The sequence below is a fragment of the Haemaphysalis longicornis genome, unplaced genomic scaffold (assembly GCF_048455015.1).
Source record: "Haemaphysalis longicornis isolate Haplotype H1 unplaced genomic scaffold, Haemaphysalis longicornis Haplotype H1 scaffold_4, whole genome shotgun sequence".
NCBI classification, from domain to species: domain Eukaryota; kingdom Metazoa; phylum Arthropoda; class Arachnida; order Ixodida; family Ixodidae; genus Haemaphysalis; species Haemaphysalis longicornis.
In genome coordinates, this window is record NW_027526361.1 from 27917308 (window position 1) to 27933511 (window position 16204).

A 16204-nucleotide genomic window follows, 5' to 3' on the forward strand; every position below is an offset into this window, starting at 1 on the left:
CATGTAGGAGAAGTCGGCGCGGGCGCCGGGAGCTGCGCGGGCAGCCGCGCACAAGTGGAAAAGGAGTTTGGTACGCAGCACTGAAAGCAGGCTTTCCTGTCAAGGTGGAACCGGTGCCACGACCGATCATGGAAATCAGACGCGCAACCTTGGCGAAGCATATACAGGAACTATAAGGAATATACGGCTGCGGAAAAAAAATCCCGAATAGGTCAAGCGTTCGATACACACAGCATACCACACCACGCTCGGAAGAATTTAGGTCTACTCTTCAATTTTCAAAAAAGAATGCACATGTAGTAGAACATAGAGATTACGCTAAACGTTTTTTCCTCTCAGCTGGAGAGAACGCCTGGGGATAGCTGAAATTAGTCAACTTAAAGGGGGCTTTTCGTGATAGCAAAGACAGTGCTCATTCGTAATGTAAAGAGATGTGCAACCCGTGGCCTGTGTGTTCCTCACCACCATAGTCCACCAGTTAAAGAATAATTATTGAAATATCACCTTGATGCTGGTGATGGCGGTGGTGCTAATCAACGGGCAGACTTATAGCTTTGCGAAAAACCACCTCGAGATGAAAAGTGTGATATACTTTTCCGATACATACTTTGTTAGTTTATTTGGCAGCTCGTACGGGGCTTACGAAAGGGTAGACTGAAACGCCGCATCGCATGCAACATTTTATGTGGACGCCATGCTTTAACCCTGGAACACCCCTTATACTTAAAAGAGTACGCGTTTCCTCTCAAGCCGAAGTGATTTCCATTTCTGGGTGAAACGAAGGTGTGTTATGTCACTATTTAAATAGCTGCGCTGACTGATGGCAAATAATATCTGGTTGATACTTCACTGAGGTACCTAAGACGTGCCAGGCCCCTGCCGTGGTGTAACGGATAGCACAAGACGATGGTGCGAAGTACAGCTTCAGCAAGCGTTAAATAATCGCCAACAAACGTCCAATTTTATGGTCGATGAGAGAGCAGACGCGGCTCAACAAAGTAACTATGTTTTTCGCGTTGTGACTCGTAGGTGACACTGGGTCCGTAGCCACGCCACAAATGTCATTGGTTCGCGTGTGTGTCGTTATTAGTCGTTATTAGTTTGGACACCGAGACGTGAAACCACCGACACACCAACGCACGTATGTCTGTTCAATAGCGTCACACGCAGGAATATCTCAAGGTTCGTCGTCGCAAGTATACCCTCAAGATCACATTGTCTATCTGTTCACGCTGGTCCGAGCGCTTCGAAAAAGAAACGAACAAGAAGGAAGGTAACGACAAAAAATGCGAGAAAACTCTGCCCGTATACAGACAGCGTGTTTGCCTTTTCATTCGCGCAAGACCCGTGCTCATATTTCTTGCATGTCTTTTGCATCGTAGATGCCCGGCGGCTTACATTCGCAAGTATTTGCGCCGGCCTCCTCTTTGTTGACCACCGACTCCGAGTAATTTTGATGGCATCCGCGCTCCCCACCATCCACCATACTCGCAGCAGCTTTTTTCTGTGTTCGCTCTTGTTTGTGCTTCGGGCCGACGCCGCTCGCATTTGTACTTTCCTCGCCCTTCTTTTTTCTTACGCCGGTGCTTGCTTCGCGGAGCGTGGTTTTCTGACGTGCACTTTCTTGCCGCTTCCCTTTCAATCCCCTTGATTGGGGGCGTCCACTTCTTTCCCCTTTTTGCTCGTATATGCTAAGCTGCGCTTTCTCTCTTCAACCCCAGCCTCCCTTTTGTTTTTTCTTACGCGGCGGTGTTTAACGTGGCGTTCGATTCCTTTCCCTTCGTGTTCCTCCATTTTTTCGTTCTCGATGGCAGCCTTCTTGCTTCCCTGCTCTTTTGTTTGTTGCCTCTCCTTTTGCGTTCGTTTCCTCGTCTTCGCGGTAGAGCGGTACCGGGAACTAGAAACGCAGGCGAGGGAAATCATGGCGGCCATAAAAGAGAAGTTGCAAGCTTCGCTCGCGCACCCAGAAGTGTCTTCTCTCGCCATTTTGTCGCTCTTTCTTTGCTTGCCACCGACAGGACTGCACGCATCCCGTCTCGGATATCGCGTGTTCTCTTTCTGGCTCTTTTTTTCCCGCTTGCGCGCGTTTTTTGAACGCCTGTTTTCTGCTCCGGTCGTGGTTGTTTGGTCGTGCCGAATCCATTTCATTAAGCGAGCGTTGAGGAGGGCCAGTCAAAGGGGGCGCCCGGCCCAGCTGTCGAGGCACGCGTCGGAGTAATCTCAAAAGCGCATGCAATTAAACTCAGAAGAAGCGAGAAGGGGACCTGCCCGAGCCAGCTGAGGCAGATGAACACGGAAAGGCGGAAGAAACGAAACGAACGGGTTCTGGAAGAAACGGGCCTTAAAAAGGAGGGAAAAGAAATACTCGAGATGCCAGCAGTCGTGATAATGCGATATACGAACCTTCAAGCGCAAGCTTCGAACGCTCTTAGCTAGAATGTTGACTATGTATGTCTTCCAGGGTTACGTGGGAAGATCCGAGCGTCGCTATTTTTTTTAATTGGAGCATGTCGAAGCTTTTTGGGGCAGGAGAGGTGGCTCACAGGATGAAGATGTACAAAAGTTTGCACGGCGTCGTTTCTTGTGCGGGGACACAAAGCGACCCATTGGCGTTTTGCAAGACGCTGTATTTCCGAGACAGCTTCGTCACGCGAGGGAAATCTAGTATCCGAAAAATTCCACGGGGCACCAAAGTCTGCTCCCGTGCTGGATTCCGGCCATAATGCTTCTTCACTCCTGCATCGTATATTCGTTTTTCTCCACTCTCCTTCCCTCGCTTTTTAGGTCTCCTCTTCGCACTCTTTGCCTCACGGGCTTCCTCCTTGTTGGCGTATTTGCGTGCTCGACCGTGCCTAACCGGTACAGAAACTGGTGGTACATCAAGAGATGGCAGCAATTTCCATCACGAGCCAAGGTGCAATCTGCTTCGACAGGCAGACAGGCGACACTTAACGCCACTATACTTCGCCAGATTCGGTGTTCTTCGTGGCTGGGATGCGCCACGAAGAACACCGAATCTGGCGAAGTGCGGGGACGTGCCGTCATATGCACCCCTTTCTCAATGGCTGCGGCGTCACGTGTCCGAAGAGCACGCTTTAGGCCCACCTTCAGTCATCCAGAGCCGCGGAGCCACCGTGCGCCAAGGCCCAACCACGTATACGCGTAAAACCGACGTATTCGCGCTGCGACGTAGCTCGGCGTGAGCGCGCGTAAAATCGGCGTACTCCGGCTCACGCCGAATGCATTGCTACGTGCTTGTTACGTCAAAGTCAGAGCCAGCCAGACATCGACACAAACTTCGGGCGCATGGCGTTGACGTAGCTGATACATAAATACGATAACTGAACTATTCATTATGTGATAAAACAAAGTAATTTGTAAAATATGGAGACCAGACAATGGTAGAAAACACACGAAGCAAGGAGCACGCTGACCTAATCGGTCTCATTAAAGAATTTTCACTCTCCCTCTCTCACGAGCAACTGGGGGGTTTGCTCCAAATATAGCGAAGGATTTGGTGCCTGCAAAGTAAGAGCTGAGTCCTGGGTAGTCTAGCCACACAGTGCGACGCAGTGGAGTACGCTGGGCTTACGCGCGCGTTGCGGCGCCTATGTGGTTACTCGCCCTCTCCGGCGTTGTCGGTTGGCGTGAAGGCAGCGGCGTATGTCGCCGCACGCCTACGTCATTGCGCGAGTACGTCGATTTTACGCGTCTATTTGGCTGGGCATTATACTCGCCTCGCACTCAAACCGGAATGTACCAAGTCTTTGTAAGGCCATTAATTTACTTTGTTTACACGAACCCTCCCCAGAAGATAAGGATCGATTCGAGCTTTTTCCGCGTGTTGTTACTGTTTGCGCCGTAGCCCACGCCGGAATGTGCCAAATTTACTTTTCGAAATTGTTAGTGTAGTTTGTTTACATGAACCTTCCTGAAAAATTTGACGTAAATCCGAGTTTTTTTAATGTGATTTCACTCCTCGCGCCGTCCGCCATTTGTGGCCCTGTCCGCTGTGGACGGTCAACAACGACGATGGATTTTTTAAAATACATGAGGCGTATCATACTGTCGCATTAAAAAATAGATTTCCTCGGGATGTATGAGCGACGTGCGCACTATATTTCACGGTTGCTTTCCAGGGAATGTCGAGTGCGCTTAAAAGCGCTACCTTGCATGACGTGTGTGCAGGGGCTGCTGGGCTCCGGAGGGGATGCCTCGGATTCGGGCGGACGGCCGCTAACGCCGCCGACGCCCGTGCTGGTCGAGGCCCAGATCCGACGGCTGGCCGAGTCGGCGGAGCTCCTCGTACGCTCGCTCCCTCCGCACGCCTTCGTCGACCCCAGACCGCACGGCCGAAGGATGTGTAAGGACCTAGAGGTACGTGGCCCGTGTCCCACGCAGCACGCATCACCCGGGTCCTCCGATGGTGCGCACGACAATTAGAGACCGGCTCGAAAAGTATGATACCAGAAACCTAGCGTACGCACTTAAAGGGACACTGAAGTGAATTTGTCAAGCTCCCGTTTTTGCTTGCACTGTGCAGACTGGCTCAAATTAACACACTATTCATCGTTTATCCGGTTGACAAATCGGTAATTATTTTACAAAGCGCGAAAGAAGAAAAACTACTATGCGCGGTTTGCGGCGGCCGCACCAACTAAAGGCTGTGACGTCAGGAGGGGGGGGGGGGCACCGTGATTGGACGATGCCCAAGGTTAGCAATCAAAAGTTTCGGTTTCGGTTTCGGTTCTGTAAAACAACATGCTTGATATCTGATGGCGTTGTTGGATGGGCATTCTCGATTTCTCAATTATCGCCGTACCGCGCTTCTGCCATGTTGTTGGCTGTCAAATGTCTAAGATAAACCTCCCAGGGCTGCTTGGAATCGTAGAAATCACTAGACGAGGCCTACGCAGTGAATGAACGCCCTCCGCGTCACCGCAGACTCTCAAATGCCATGCGCTTTTCCCGCATATTCGGAGCTTGCCTCAGTCATGTCTGTTCGTAAAAAGCTAGTTCGCACCAGGCCAAGGGTGTGCTGATTCAGGCCCGGGCCCACTGCCCGCAAGCAGTCGGTGCTTGTGGCAACAGCACGCCAACGAGAACTCGCTAGCGCGTCATTGTCAGTATGCGCGCGTTCTGCGATCTCGCTCGTGGAGCAGTGAACGTTACGGCCCAAAAATGAACTCAGTTCAGAAAACATCGGCCGCATACGAAAAAAATCAACTTACAAAAAAAAAATAAAAAAAATACATGTACTCTAGGGGATTCGAACTTGCGACTTTCAATACAAATTCCAGCGCCTCAGACCGCTAGGCCACGAGCCGGCGCTGGCCGGTTGGGATATATAAGGTTTATAATGTATGACCAGTTTACACTTTTATTTATTTTAAGCATTTTAAGTACTTTATGTGACTATTTGTTGTATATCACTCCTGCAGTAAGTGTCCCCCAAACTTCCACAATATCTCATGTCTAGCAATTGCATTTCTTTGACGGAAAAGCGTTCGCAGATGTGCGGTCGTACTGCTGACCGCTGTGCTTGTTTACCCAGCGCAAAAAGTGCTTCCTGCTCCCTAGTTTTGCGCTGTACGGTAAAAGTTTCAGGTGATTTTATTTTCTTAGTACCTATATTGACTTCGCTGACTCTTCTCCCGCCTTCAATTGGCCTTAGATTTTCCTACTAGCGTAAAGTCAGCGAAGCGTCGCATGTGCACTTGTGCAGCGCTTGTGTGGAGCGACCCGGACTCTGAGTTTGACACAGTGTACAAACTAACAAAGTAAGGAAAGGCACATTCTTTCATTCACAAAGGTGTTGTGGCTTAGTTTCAATTGAGCGAGCGAATAGCGACGACCCGTCGGCGGCCGGCGGACGAAACGCTGGGCCGACTGACTCGATCGGTAGGTCGGCTGGTCGGCGAACCGTGCAGTAGCGCAGCCATTTTCTAGCTCATCTCCTGCTGACGTCACACGAAAACGCCACAGAAAATGGGCGAGCGTAAAGAGAGGAGGACAGCATTTTCGAATTGATTTTTCTACTAAATAAATTCGCGTAAACGCGGCCAGAGTGGTCGAAACAATGCCTACGGACTCCGAACTACAATTTGCGCTAGTAATCCCGCAATGTTTACAAATCACTTCAGCGTCCCTTTAAACCGGCTTGGAGTTCGTACATCCCTGAACACAGGTCGTAACGTTTCTGGAGATGTACTATCGTGATAAATTGAAATTAAAACAACGGTGCGCGTGGTTTTTAGTATATGATCCCCATTCTAAGCGAGTGGCTGCTCCTGCGCAATAAGAATAAGTTACCAGAGGGCTTTCCCTACTTCGTGCCTGCTGTGCATAGATGGCCCGTCGCCATGGAGCGCAGCATGTACTGAAAACTACGCGCTCCATTGTTCGTACTTCAATTTATCACGATAGCACGAGCTAAGGGTGACCGGTGCTAGTATTATGCTGCAAACCAAGAGAGACGAATCTCTGCCTTTAGGGGAGAACTGGCTAAACGCCAATGTTCGCAGCCAGCTGATTCCAATAGAATGATAGCGCGCACCTTGCTTTGCTGAGAAAGGGGGGCTGTCGAGTAGGCTTGGCAGTTCTGGCTGGCGGCAGTTGGACGTTCCGTGACACAATTGTAGAGCAAGAAAACGGGCAAAACGAAAGTTGCTTGTCCTCTTTTAGCAAGCATGGCCCAATTTCGTTCACGTGCAAAGGTCAGCATGGAAATGTGCTTTTGTTCTCGCAATTCGATAAAATATTGCTGCTCTTCCCCGCTTTGAACTTCCACAACATCAATTAGGCGAGGAATTTCAGCGAAAGGTATAAATATGGGGCGAACTTGAAGATAATTGGTTTTCGGTGGTCTAAGTGCACTAAGCAGCAGTTATGAAGGACTACTTACGACTGCGCTGTAAGCTTACGCCCTATTCCCACTGGTTTCATAGAACGTGAATATGAATTCAGTAGCGCCGTTGTCTGTTCTCAAAATGCTTTCGCTAGATAATCATGGACGACAAAAAATTCTCTAATTGAGCTCATTTTAAGGCGAGAGCTTTAGACCTTCATGTTTCAAGGTCGCCTTCTGAGGTACACAAGTAAGGTACAGAAAAAGCGTTGTGAGGCGCAGAAAATCTCAGCGCGCTTCGGGAAAGGGAAGCAGAAGTTCCAGAAGAGGATTTTGAGAAAGGGCGAACGACTGAACCTTCTCGAGGCGCTTTGTTTACGCCGCCGCGTGGGCTCAGAGCTTCATTCCACATCGCTATCGATGGCGACGCAACACCCTATATAGTCACGGGCAAGCAAGACCGAGAAAGTACACGATGACGCAAGAGGGTAGAGCAGCTTCTAACGCCGCTCGTCGTAACCGCCGTCGGGAGGGACGAGGACGGCTATGGATGAAGCTGGGGCAGCGGCCCGAAGTAAGCAACATGGCAGTCCAACAGAAAGTTCTACAGCAGATCAACAAAATGTCTACTGGGCTTTTCGACCTCACATTCTTAGAAAGTTGCCGTATTAGGGGCGAAGCAACTTAGGGGCTCAGGCTGTCGACGTCTCATGTAGTCAAGCTTCGTGGTTCAGAGACACGAGACCTTTACCAGCATAGCTCTATACCTCAACACCCCCCCCCCCCCTTCAATGGTGTCGTCTCCGTGGGCAAAAACGCCAAGTCGCCAAGGCCTAATACGCCGAACGCTCAGCATGGAAACCGCATTATAAACTTCATCATAACTCCGGAACCGCATGGTACATTGAAACCGCCTCATACACTAAAAACGGCGTGCTACGCCCCTCCCAAGGTTTCGCGTTAGTGTAGATGGCCCACTTTTTTATGTCACCGCTAGTAATAGGGTAAACTATTTAACTTCGGTAATTATTCAACTAGTTCATTGAAGATGCTGTTGTATTTGTGACGGGGCCATAGGTATGCATTTATATTTTTCCCACATATTTTAACGCGTGAGTAAATTTACGTGTGTCCGGACAAGGAACCTTTTTTTATCGTTCGAGCAAGTATGATCCCGTTACTGTTATATAACTACGCTGGAGGCGATTGTGATTACATGCCAACTTTCAGTAATACAAACCGTTGTTTGCGAAGCGCAATGGAGTGTGCAAACGTTCCTAAAGTGGGCTTCCTTACATAAGGTATCCTATTGCGGAAAAGCCAACGCGGCAACCATACGTGACTCGTTGCCGAAAAGTGGAAACGCATCCTCATCCACCTTACCGCCGCAGTTGGAGGCTACTAAAAAGGAGACAACGACAGTAGTTTGGGTGGTTCTAATGGCAGAAGGCGTATAGGTACGCAACAGGCCCACCGTAACATAAATACAGCATCAAAACAGAAACGTTCGGTGAGGTCAAATCAAAGAAGTGAATTACCACTTCCTATTCCTATGTACTCTTTCCTCCCTATCCCACCTCCCCCACACCAGCAGGCGTTCCGGTGTCCGCCCCTAGGCGAGACAATTTACGCCTGTTGGTGGACCTTCCTTTCTTGTTTTTTTGTGCAATAAATACATACATACATACATTGGCCTGCACCTTTAGACGCACACATTTTTTTTGTGTGTAATTGCTTTACAATAGTTGTAGGCAGTTTGACTGGATGAAAGGGCTTAGTAACTTTAAATTAAAAGGTTAGACAATGTAGGACGAACACCCTAAAGTACTGTTTGCGAACTGATCCTGTTAAAGTTGACGGCTGTGTTTGAGTTCAGCTGCGAAGAAAATAAACTGCGTTCCGCCGAACTGAAAGGTGATCTCGCACGCAGCGTGTGGAGACAAAGAAGGGAGGGGGAGGAATACCTTTATTATCAGAGGGGACATGAATACCCTGAAGGAGACGGGTACGGATGAAGGGAGGAAATAATCGAAAAAAAAAAAAAAAACATTGTTCAAGGTTCAATTACTTGAAATGGTGGATAGCATTTTAAAGTCTATGGTTCCGTGAAGATATAGTTCGCAGATTTCGTGAAGAGATAGGTGCTACGTTTGTGACGGGAGTCGGTTCAGGTTATCACTCCAACATGAAGAGACCACTGGTCACTAAGTAAAAGAAATACGTAGAGAGGGTGCGATAAAGGAGGCAGGTGTATTACAATTTTTTGTTCGCGTCTGCTAGCTAGTATGCATTTTCGCGTTCAAAAGCACCATTCGCCACATGGCGATGCTGCTAGGCTTCAATTTAACGATCCAGCATGTGCTCGTCGTCAAAACAATGCTTCGTGGCAAAACAATGCTTCCTGACAAGGGTCTTCCTCCACTAGACTCTTAATCTCAGTCTCCATCTCGCTCTCACGTCACGTTTTCCTCTCCCACGGTGCTCCCATGCAGACGCTACATTCTTCACACACCGATCTTGGCCCGCTGTATTGTACGAGACAAGTTCAGAGCCAATTAACGGAGGGGAAGAAAGCCTTGCTTTTCAACTCCAACGCTGCTCACCCAAGACCAAGTATTAAAAGCTGGAGCCAACTATCTACGATGGCAGTGGTGTCAGAAAGGCAGAACAGTTTGAGCTACCACCACGTACGTGCGTGTTGCTAGAGCTCCATGGAGCAGATGTCGCACCTGCTGCTACATACTACTCTGCTACACTTTTAAAACGAAGCTGTTAGCCCCGTAGTTGGTCATATTTGTCTTTTCGTGTCGCCCGTGTGCGAACAAACACTCAGACATACAGTGTAACATCCCCACACCGCAGGACATACCCGCAGTGGGGTGCATTGACCAGAGCGTTTGTCCACATGCTCGCTGGCGCTGGCACCCGAGATTGATGCCGCCGACTGTGCTGATGTCATCGGTATAAGCACCAATAACGGAATAATAACGGAACGGAGATGATAAACTTTATGCAAACGCAATCGTGATCTTCGAACGCTTTCCCGGTGAAAGGTGTCCCACGTTCCTGATACATTGGTGCTTCCTGGCGAGATTAGACTTCTCCAACCAGCATACGCTGGGTGGCTATATGTCGAGGTTGGCAGCAGATTCACCGATTGCTGTGGGGTGTTGTTAAGGAGTAGGGGAAAGTTGGTGTTGGGGGGGGGGGGGGGTTGCCTAATTGTGGGAAGTGTTGGCATGTATGCAGCGGCGTATTGCGTCGGAAGCATGGCGTGGATGAGGGCGTTCTGATAGCACGTGCTTAAGCATTTCGCATGGCTGGGACCAGAACGAGAGACACCTGTGGCTACCGTCGATGGGTTTAACATTGGAATTGCAAAACATAACACAGGGACTGCTCGCTGCCTTTTGTCTTGCAAAAACGTGGACTCGCATGCTACAACGACCACAATAAACCAAATGCACGACACAGAACGGGTTTGGATTTTGTCTTGGCTGCAAAGCAATCGCCACTGCCATTACTTAAAAGTTATAAAGCACTGGAGGCTACCATCAGTAGGTGCAGCGCTCTTCCAATGGCTTCGCTAGACATCAACCTTTGCATGGTAGGGATGGCACACTAATTTTTAAGACAAAAGCCTTAAATGACCCATTGAACAAAAAAGCCGGTGTCCGCCGGCCGTGACAAAAACGGCTCCCTCACTGTCGTTTCATACCACAAGACGCTCCATACCACGAGGCGTGTTATAGCGCAAGCTTAAACTCTGCAGAAAAAAGAAGTGGCTCCTTCGAAAGCGTTCCCTTGCACGAGGCGGTCCGTAGCGTGAGCTGAAACTCGGCAGCAATGAGAAATGGTCATTCGTGCCAGTACACCGCAGATGAAAAGAGCTGAAGAACGCAGCTGAACGAGCGGATAGACGTGCAGATAAGTCCACCATCGTCGTCAACTCGACCATTACGCGTCGGCACGAACGAACCACGACGCAACACGTAGGGGAGAGATCAAGGTCATTCGAAAGTGGTCAGGAGAATTCGTGCTTTCGCATTTACACATATGAAAATTGCTTAGGCGTTTTCGGACTTTTTTTTATTGTGTTCGTCTTCCCAGTGTGACATTGCTACCGCTCTACGTTAGTTGCACCGCCGGGAAGCAAAGTCCCGCACTGAAGCTTCTCTTGCGCAATAAGCACCCATTTTTTTGAGGACTCCGAATGCCGCTTTGGACTCCGCTTTGTCAAGTATACCCCCCCCCCCCCCCCACCCCCCATACCACCACCACCACCCCCCCTCCCCTGTAAAATCGTGGCTATGATGAACACGAGCTCCTTTGTCCAAGGTTTTGTCTTGTGTTTGCCAGCCATCTTCCAAACAATCACTATCCACATTTTGATCTGGTCTGTAGGAACGGCAATTCCTACTACCCTTACGCCAAGAAAATATTTTACATGAGCATAAGTTCACCATAACGGGGACCGGAGTTCAGCCACCCGTGTATCTCTAGCGTTCATGGATCCTTGTGCTGTACTTTCTTACCAGTTCTCGCATTCTCCATTCTCCTAATTACATCGGAAATTGAAATAGCCGTAGAAGTTGCTTTTCTCTTGTTTGTGGCGTCATCTTTTTATGCCCATGTCCTGTTCTGACATGTGCTTTCTATCGTATTTTGTTATACTGTCCGTTATTAGCAGCATATTTTAGACCACCCAGCTTCCGTTTTGAACGTACGGACTGTGAATACGCTTGGAAGGCCCCGCTATGTTTCCTCAATTGAAGCGAACCTCACGTACAGAAACTAAACAAAAAAGGCGAGAGGAAGGGTGTACGTGGCGTGATGCCCTATCGCTCGCTGCACGCCAGCAGTTGCAGGTGGAGGGCGCATGCGTGCAGCGTACGTCAGTTCCTCCCTGACAACGGTGTCGGCCTGTCAAGGGCCCGTCGGGACTCGGAGCGACGTGTTAGCCTCGAGAATCGCCCGCGGTGTTTACACAACGCGCCCCTGCTGCTGCTGCTGCTATTGCTTCTGCTGATGCCAGCGCCCAAGTTGCGTTTCACCACACGCCACCTGCCGTCATGCACTCATAATTTCTTACGACACATTTCTTCTCGCTGCTCAAAACCCGATGAAAAAGTAAACGGGAGAGAAAGTGCTCGTGAGTGCTGATACCCTGAAAGCATTCAGCTTCAGGGACGCTCAAGTCACAACACGGACACAACTTTGCACTTGCCTCTAAAGAGGCTTAATTCCCCCCGGACATGCGTAACAAACATTGCGCGTAAATTTGTTCGTACATTTTATTTTATTTTTGACTCCAGTGAGCAGCAGCGTGCTACTGACGAAACGTGGAGAGTGAGAAAGCTTTTCCGGATGTTGAATGTGACAATGCATAGCCTCGCTCAATCCGGACGAGTTAAAGCGTCCATTACACGCTTTACGTTTTCTTCTTGCGCGATCCGTGCATGCACGGACTGTGAGGCGGCAGTGAAGAAGCGCTTTGAATACTATTTCTATTTCGTTTCGTTTTTCAACACGACAGCATTTACAGAACACACTTTTACAGTTCTTCGGCGCTCATTGGGCGTCCGTACACCCGCCCATGACATGGTTATTTTGCTTTTAGTCGTCAACAGCCCTGACGGTAGTCTCGAAGAGAAATTATGAAAGGAGGACGAGGAGCAAATGAAGCCCACTCATCTGTTCCTCAGGCTTCCTTTCATACTGCACCTACCTCCCATCCCCCACGCCTTCCCAGCATTCGCGGTCCCTCCGATGTGATCATGAACTCTATCGCACTTAGAATATACTGAAATGTATACGTGAGGTCATGCATGCGTACGTTCCATTTTGATCAGCGTCCTCCTCACGGAAATACGGCCCAGCAAGTCAGACGTATCCTCTGCTAACATCAAAAACGTTAATAACGTACATTATGCCTCCCCCTCGCCGTTCAGACGACTAAGAGAGTGTGACAAACGCACCCGATTTGTTCTTTCGTTATTTTTATTATTAAGTAGTAGCGCCTGTTTTCCAGCAAGCACTCCCTTAACGCGGTTGGCGCCCGTCTACGAATGCACTTCTTTTCTGGGCTACAACCTGCCTCCACGGGGGGTAACTTGGACTGAAGTTGTATCGTAACGCGTCCTAGCTCGCGGAAAACGTGCAAATCGTGTCTGTGCAAGACCGGCGATGTGACAGGTGGGGCGCTTTCCACGAGCTCACCTCAACGGTAGCACAATACCATACACTTACAGCATCAATGTACCCACCCGTCTGCGGTGGCCGCTTTTCTGATGGAGGCAAAAAGTGAAAACGCCTGTGTGTTAGAGATTTAGGCGCATGTTAAAGATCCCCATGTGGCCAGAATTAATCCGGAGCACTCTACTACAGCGCGCCTTATCACCCGTGTTGCGTCGGCGTGTTAAAATCCTCATAATCAAACCACGCTTCGTGCCGACGTAAGGGCGCAACGCATTCGCGAGTAGGGCTCCCAACCAACAACTGTTCTGTGGCCTTCGACGACAGCTCGAACAGTCGATGTGTTCAGCTATACTATAGCGGCGGGAGCGGATGATAACCCTTCACTGCACTGCTTAAGTTTTAAGAAAGAGGTAAACAAATAATGAAACGCACATCCGGAAAACGGCGGAAGGGGGTGGGTTTTCACTCCGGGGCGAAAACTGGCTCAAAAACGCGGATGTGAGGGCCCTATGGCAGCGAGAGTGGCCATTGGCTGCGTAGCGGTAGGAGGGGGTGGCCGCGTTGTTCTAATTTTATTGATGATCACGGCTGCGGTGGCTGCGGGAACAGGCCTGCTTTTAATACCAAGCTGACTGCGAACGAAGCAAGGGCCCGAACGGAGGGACAGGGGGAAAAAAAAGGGAACGAGGCTGCAGCAGGGAAGAAGACGACGCGCGCGCGCGGCGGTACGTGATAAATGGTGTCTCGGTTCGCCTGATGAATGACGACCCCGCGCTTTTGATTTCTTTAATTATATTTCGCCATCACTTACGGTGCGGGCCACAGCGCTGCCTGGCGCGGCTGCGTCCCGCCGCCAAGCGACCCTGTTTGTTTCCCGGACGCTGCTTGGGCGAACAGGAAGGCTTCCGCTGCTGCTCTCACGGACTGCGAGCTGCACAAAGCGCGCTGAGCCGTTTACGGACAGCGCATCTATACCCTCTCCCTCTTGTTGTGTGTAAACATGCCACTGACTCACACTAGGAACACATCTTACGCTTCTTATTACGTCATTGGCCCATCAGTCTTTTCCTTGTGTGGTCCTCGCACGTTACAGCTCGACGCTGTTGTGTAGGGGCACGCCCGTCCGATTTCGAAGGGACGTCTTTTGTGCGCGTCTGAAGGGACGGTCGGTTCTTTCGAGACAAGTGCCATTCAAGAGACGGTACTGTCAAACTCCTTCTTGTAGGGAACAAGCTATGTAGTACTGATTCTCAAGAGATGGGGATATCAAGTGCATTGGTGTTGCCCAAGAACTGAGCGAAGTACTTCGGATGCACTGTCCTGAAGGGATAAGTCTGTCTATCAGTCGACTGAACCCAAAGCATACCTTAACATAACGCCGAATCGCTTCACGGGTTTTTCGAAGTAAAAGGCTTATTTTTTTAAATCGAAAACTTGATATGCAGCATAATGCGGTGGAGTCAAGTGGGGTAACTGCAATGAAACAGGTTTCCATGAGCAACAATGTATAAGAGGCTGTGGTGGTACGGACTAAAGCGATAGCGTTTGTAGTCGGGCAATCGCGTTTTCCTATGCTGTTTGTACCTCGTTTTTCTCCACAGCAGTGACGCCGCTATTGCCTCCCAGCCCTCTAATATTGCCCACCTGTCCATGTGTCACGGGACAGGTGGACGAAAACTTAAGGAGGCGTTATTCCTGGACTGGAAGACTAGAAGACCCGCAAAGCACCAAATTCGCGCTGTCAAGTCGACCGAGAGCAAAAGTGAGACGTGGCTTCTTATTCATTCTCAGCTCTCCTATGTGGCTGCCATTGATTGCTGCCTTGGCTGTGATGTGGCACGTACCCTCTCAAGGCGAATGATCAGTGCTGGCTACACTCCGGTTCCTCTCACGTGAATCGCGCTGGCAACGCACTTCCTTACAATGGCCCATGTGGAAAAAGAGCCATCCTGGCGATCATGGAGAGAGAGAGAGAGAGAGAGAGAGAGAGAGAGAGAGAGAGAGAGAGAGAGAGAGAGAGAGAGAGAGAGAGAGAGAGAGAGAGAGAGAGAGAGAGAGAGGGGGGGGGGGGGGGGTGGGAAGCAGTTTACTGCTCAAACCAGGAGCAGTCGCTAGCACCCACAGCCATACAAGTGATCCGGGTGAGAAGCTAGGAGCGGGCGTCGTTTCGTCATGCCGCGCTTTCTGACGCTGTTGGTCTTTCTTTGGTTAATGAGCATTCCAGTTGACGACATTTTTCGGCGTGTTTAACATGTTACGTGGCGGCAAGACACAAACCATTAATGTTTATGAACGATCTATTAACAATATTTACAACCGCTCATGACAGAAACCGTGCAGGCTGAACGCCGGCCTTTTTCCAGTCGTCTTTGATGCCGTACCATGATGGATGGTCCACCTGTCCCGGTGACAATGTACTCCTACAAAAATCACCGGAACGCAAGAAGGGCCAATCATGACATTGTTCACGAGGCCTCTTGCAACCGATAACTTTGAAGGAAGCCGGAGATTTGGTGGGTTGTATTTTTGTCTTGCGGAAACCCGTGAGCTGCGTGGGCACCAGCAGTCGATACGTAGAAGCTCCTCCCTCACCCCTTCGTATGTTCCTAGGTCTCTTGTCTGTAAATTACAGAGAAGTCACAGTCTCCCCCAGTTGCGGCAATATTAAGGCCGTGGTCAGACACAACTTTGCCCACTGTTTAGTTCACTGCTACACAGCGCAAGTTGGCAAAACACGCAGATTTCCTGAGAAACTGGCGTTTCCGGACGTGAAGTTTGCGTTTGCTTCAGCGACGACAGCAAGATCTCGTGGTTTACTTTGATTTCCAGTATGCTGCCAAGCTCCATTGCACGTGTCCTCGCTTTTCACTGGGTAGTTGAGCGGCCTTAACCGCAGGCGTATTTCCTTTATTTCTCAGCTTTTTTGCTTGAAAGACTTAAGTGTAGCCGGCTGCTAGTTTGATTTGGCGGCACGATGCCTCCACTTAGAGGCCGTATATCCACATTTCTTCCCCTTCAAAGACAATATTATTAATGGCCTCTCGCATCAGTTAAGCAGATAGGCTTCTTACGTGTTGCAACAGGTTACTTGTGCGGCAGATACTTTTACATCTCGTTTTTCCTCGAAATAAGAGGCAAGTCGAGCCGGTTAGGTATACC

At 49.6% G+C, this 16204-nt stretch overlaps 1 protein-coding gene across 3 annotated transcripts in view; it reads left to right on the forward strand.

Moving 5' to 3' along the window:
* LOC144178399 (uncharacterized) overlaps positions 1 to 16204 on the forward strand; it is a 343222-nt gene that overhangs the window by 285523 nt on the left and 41495 nt on the right. For all 3 annotated transcript variants that reach the window (XM_077706220.1, XM_077706221.1, XM_077706222.1), the window contains one exon: positions 4189 to 4377. In XM_077706220.1, coding sequence (XP_077562346.1) covers positions 4189 to 4377 — 189 coding nt within the window. The remainder of the gene's footprint in view (positions 1 to 4188; positions 4378 to 16204) is intronic.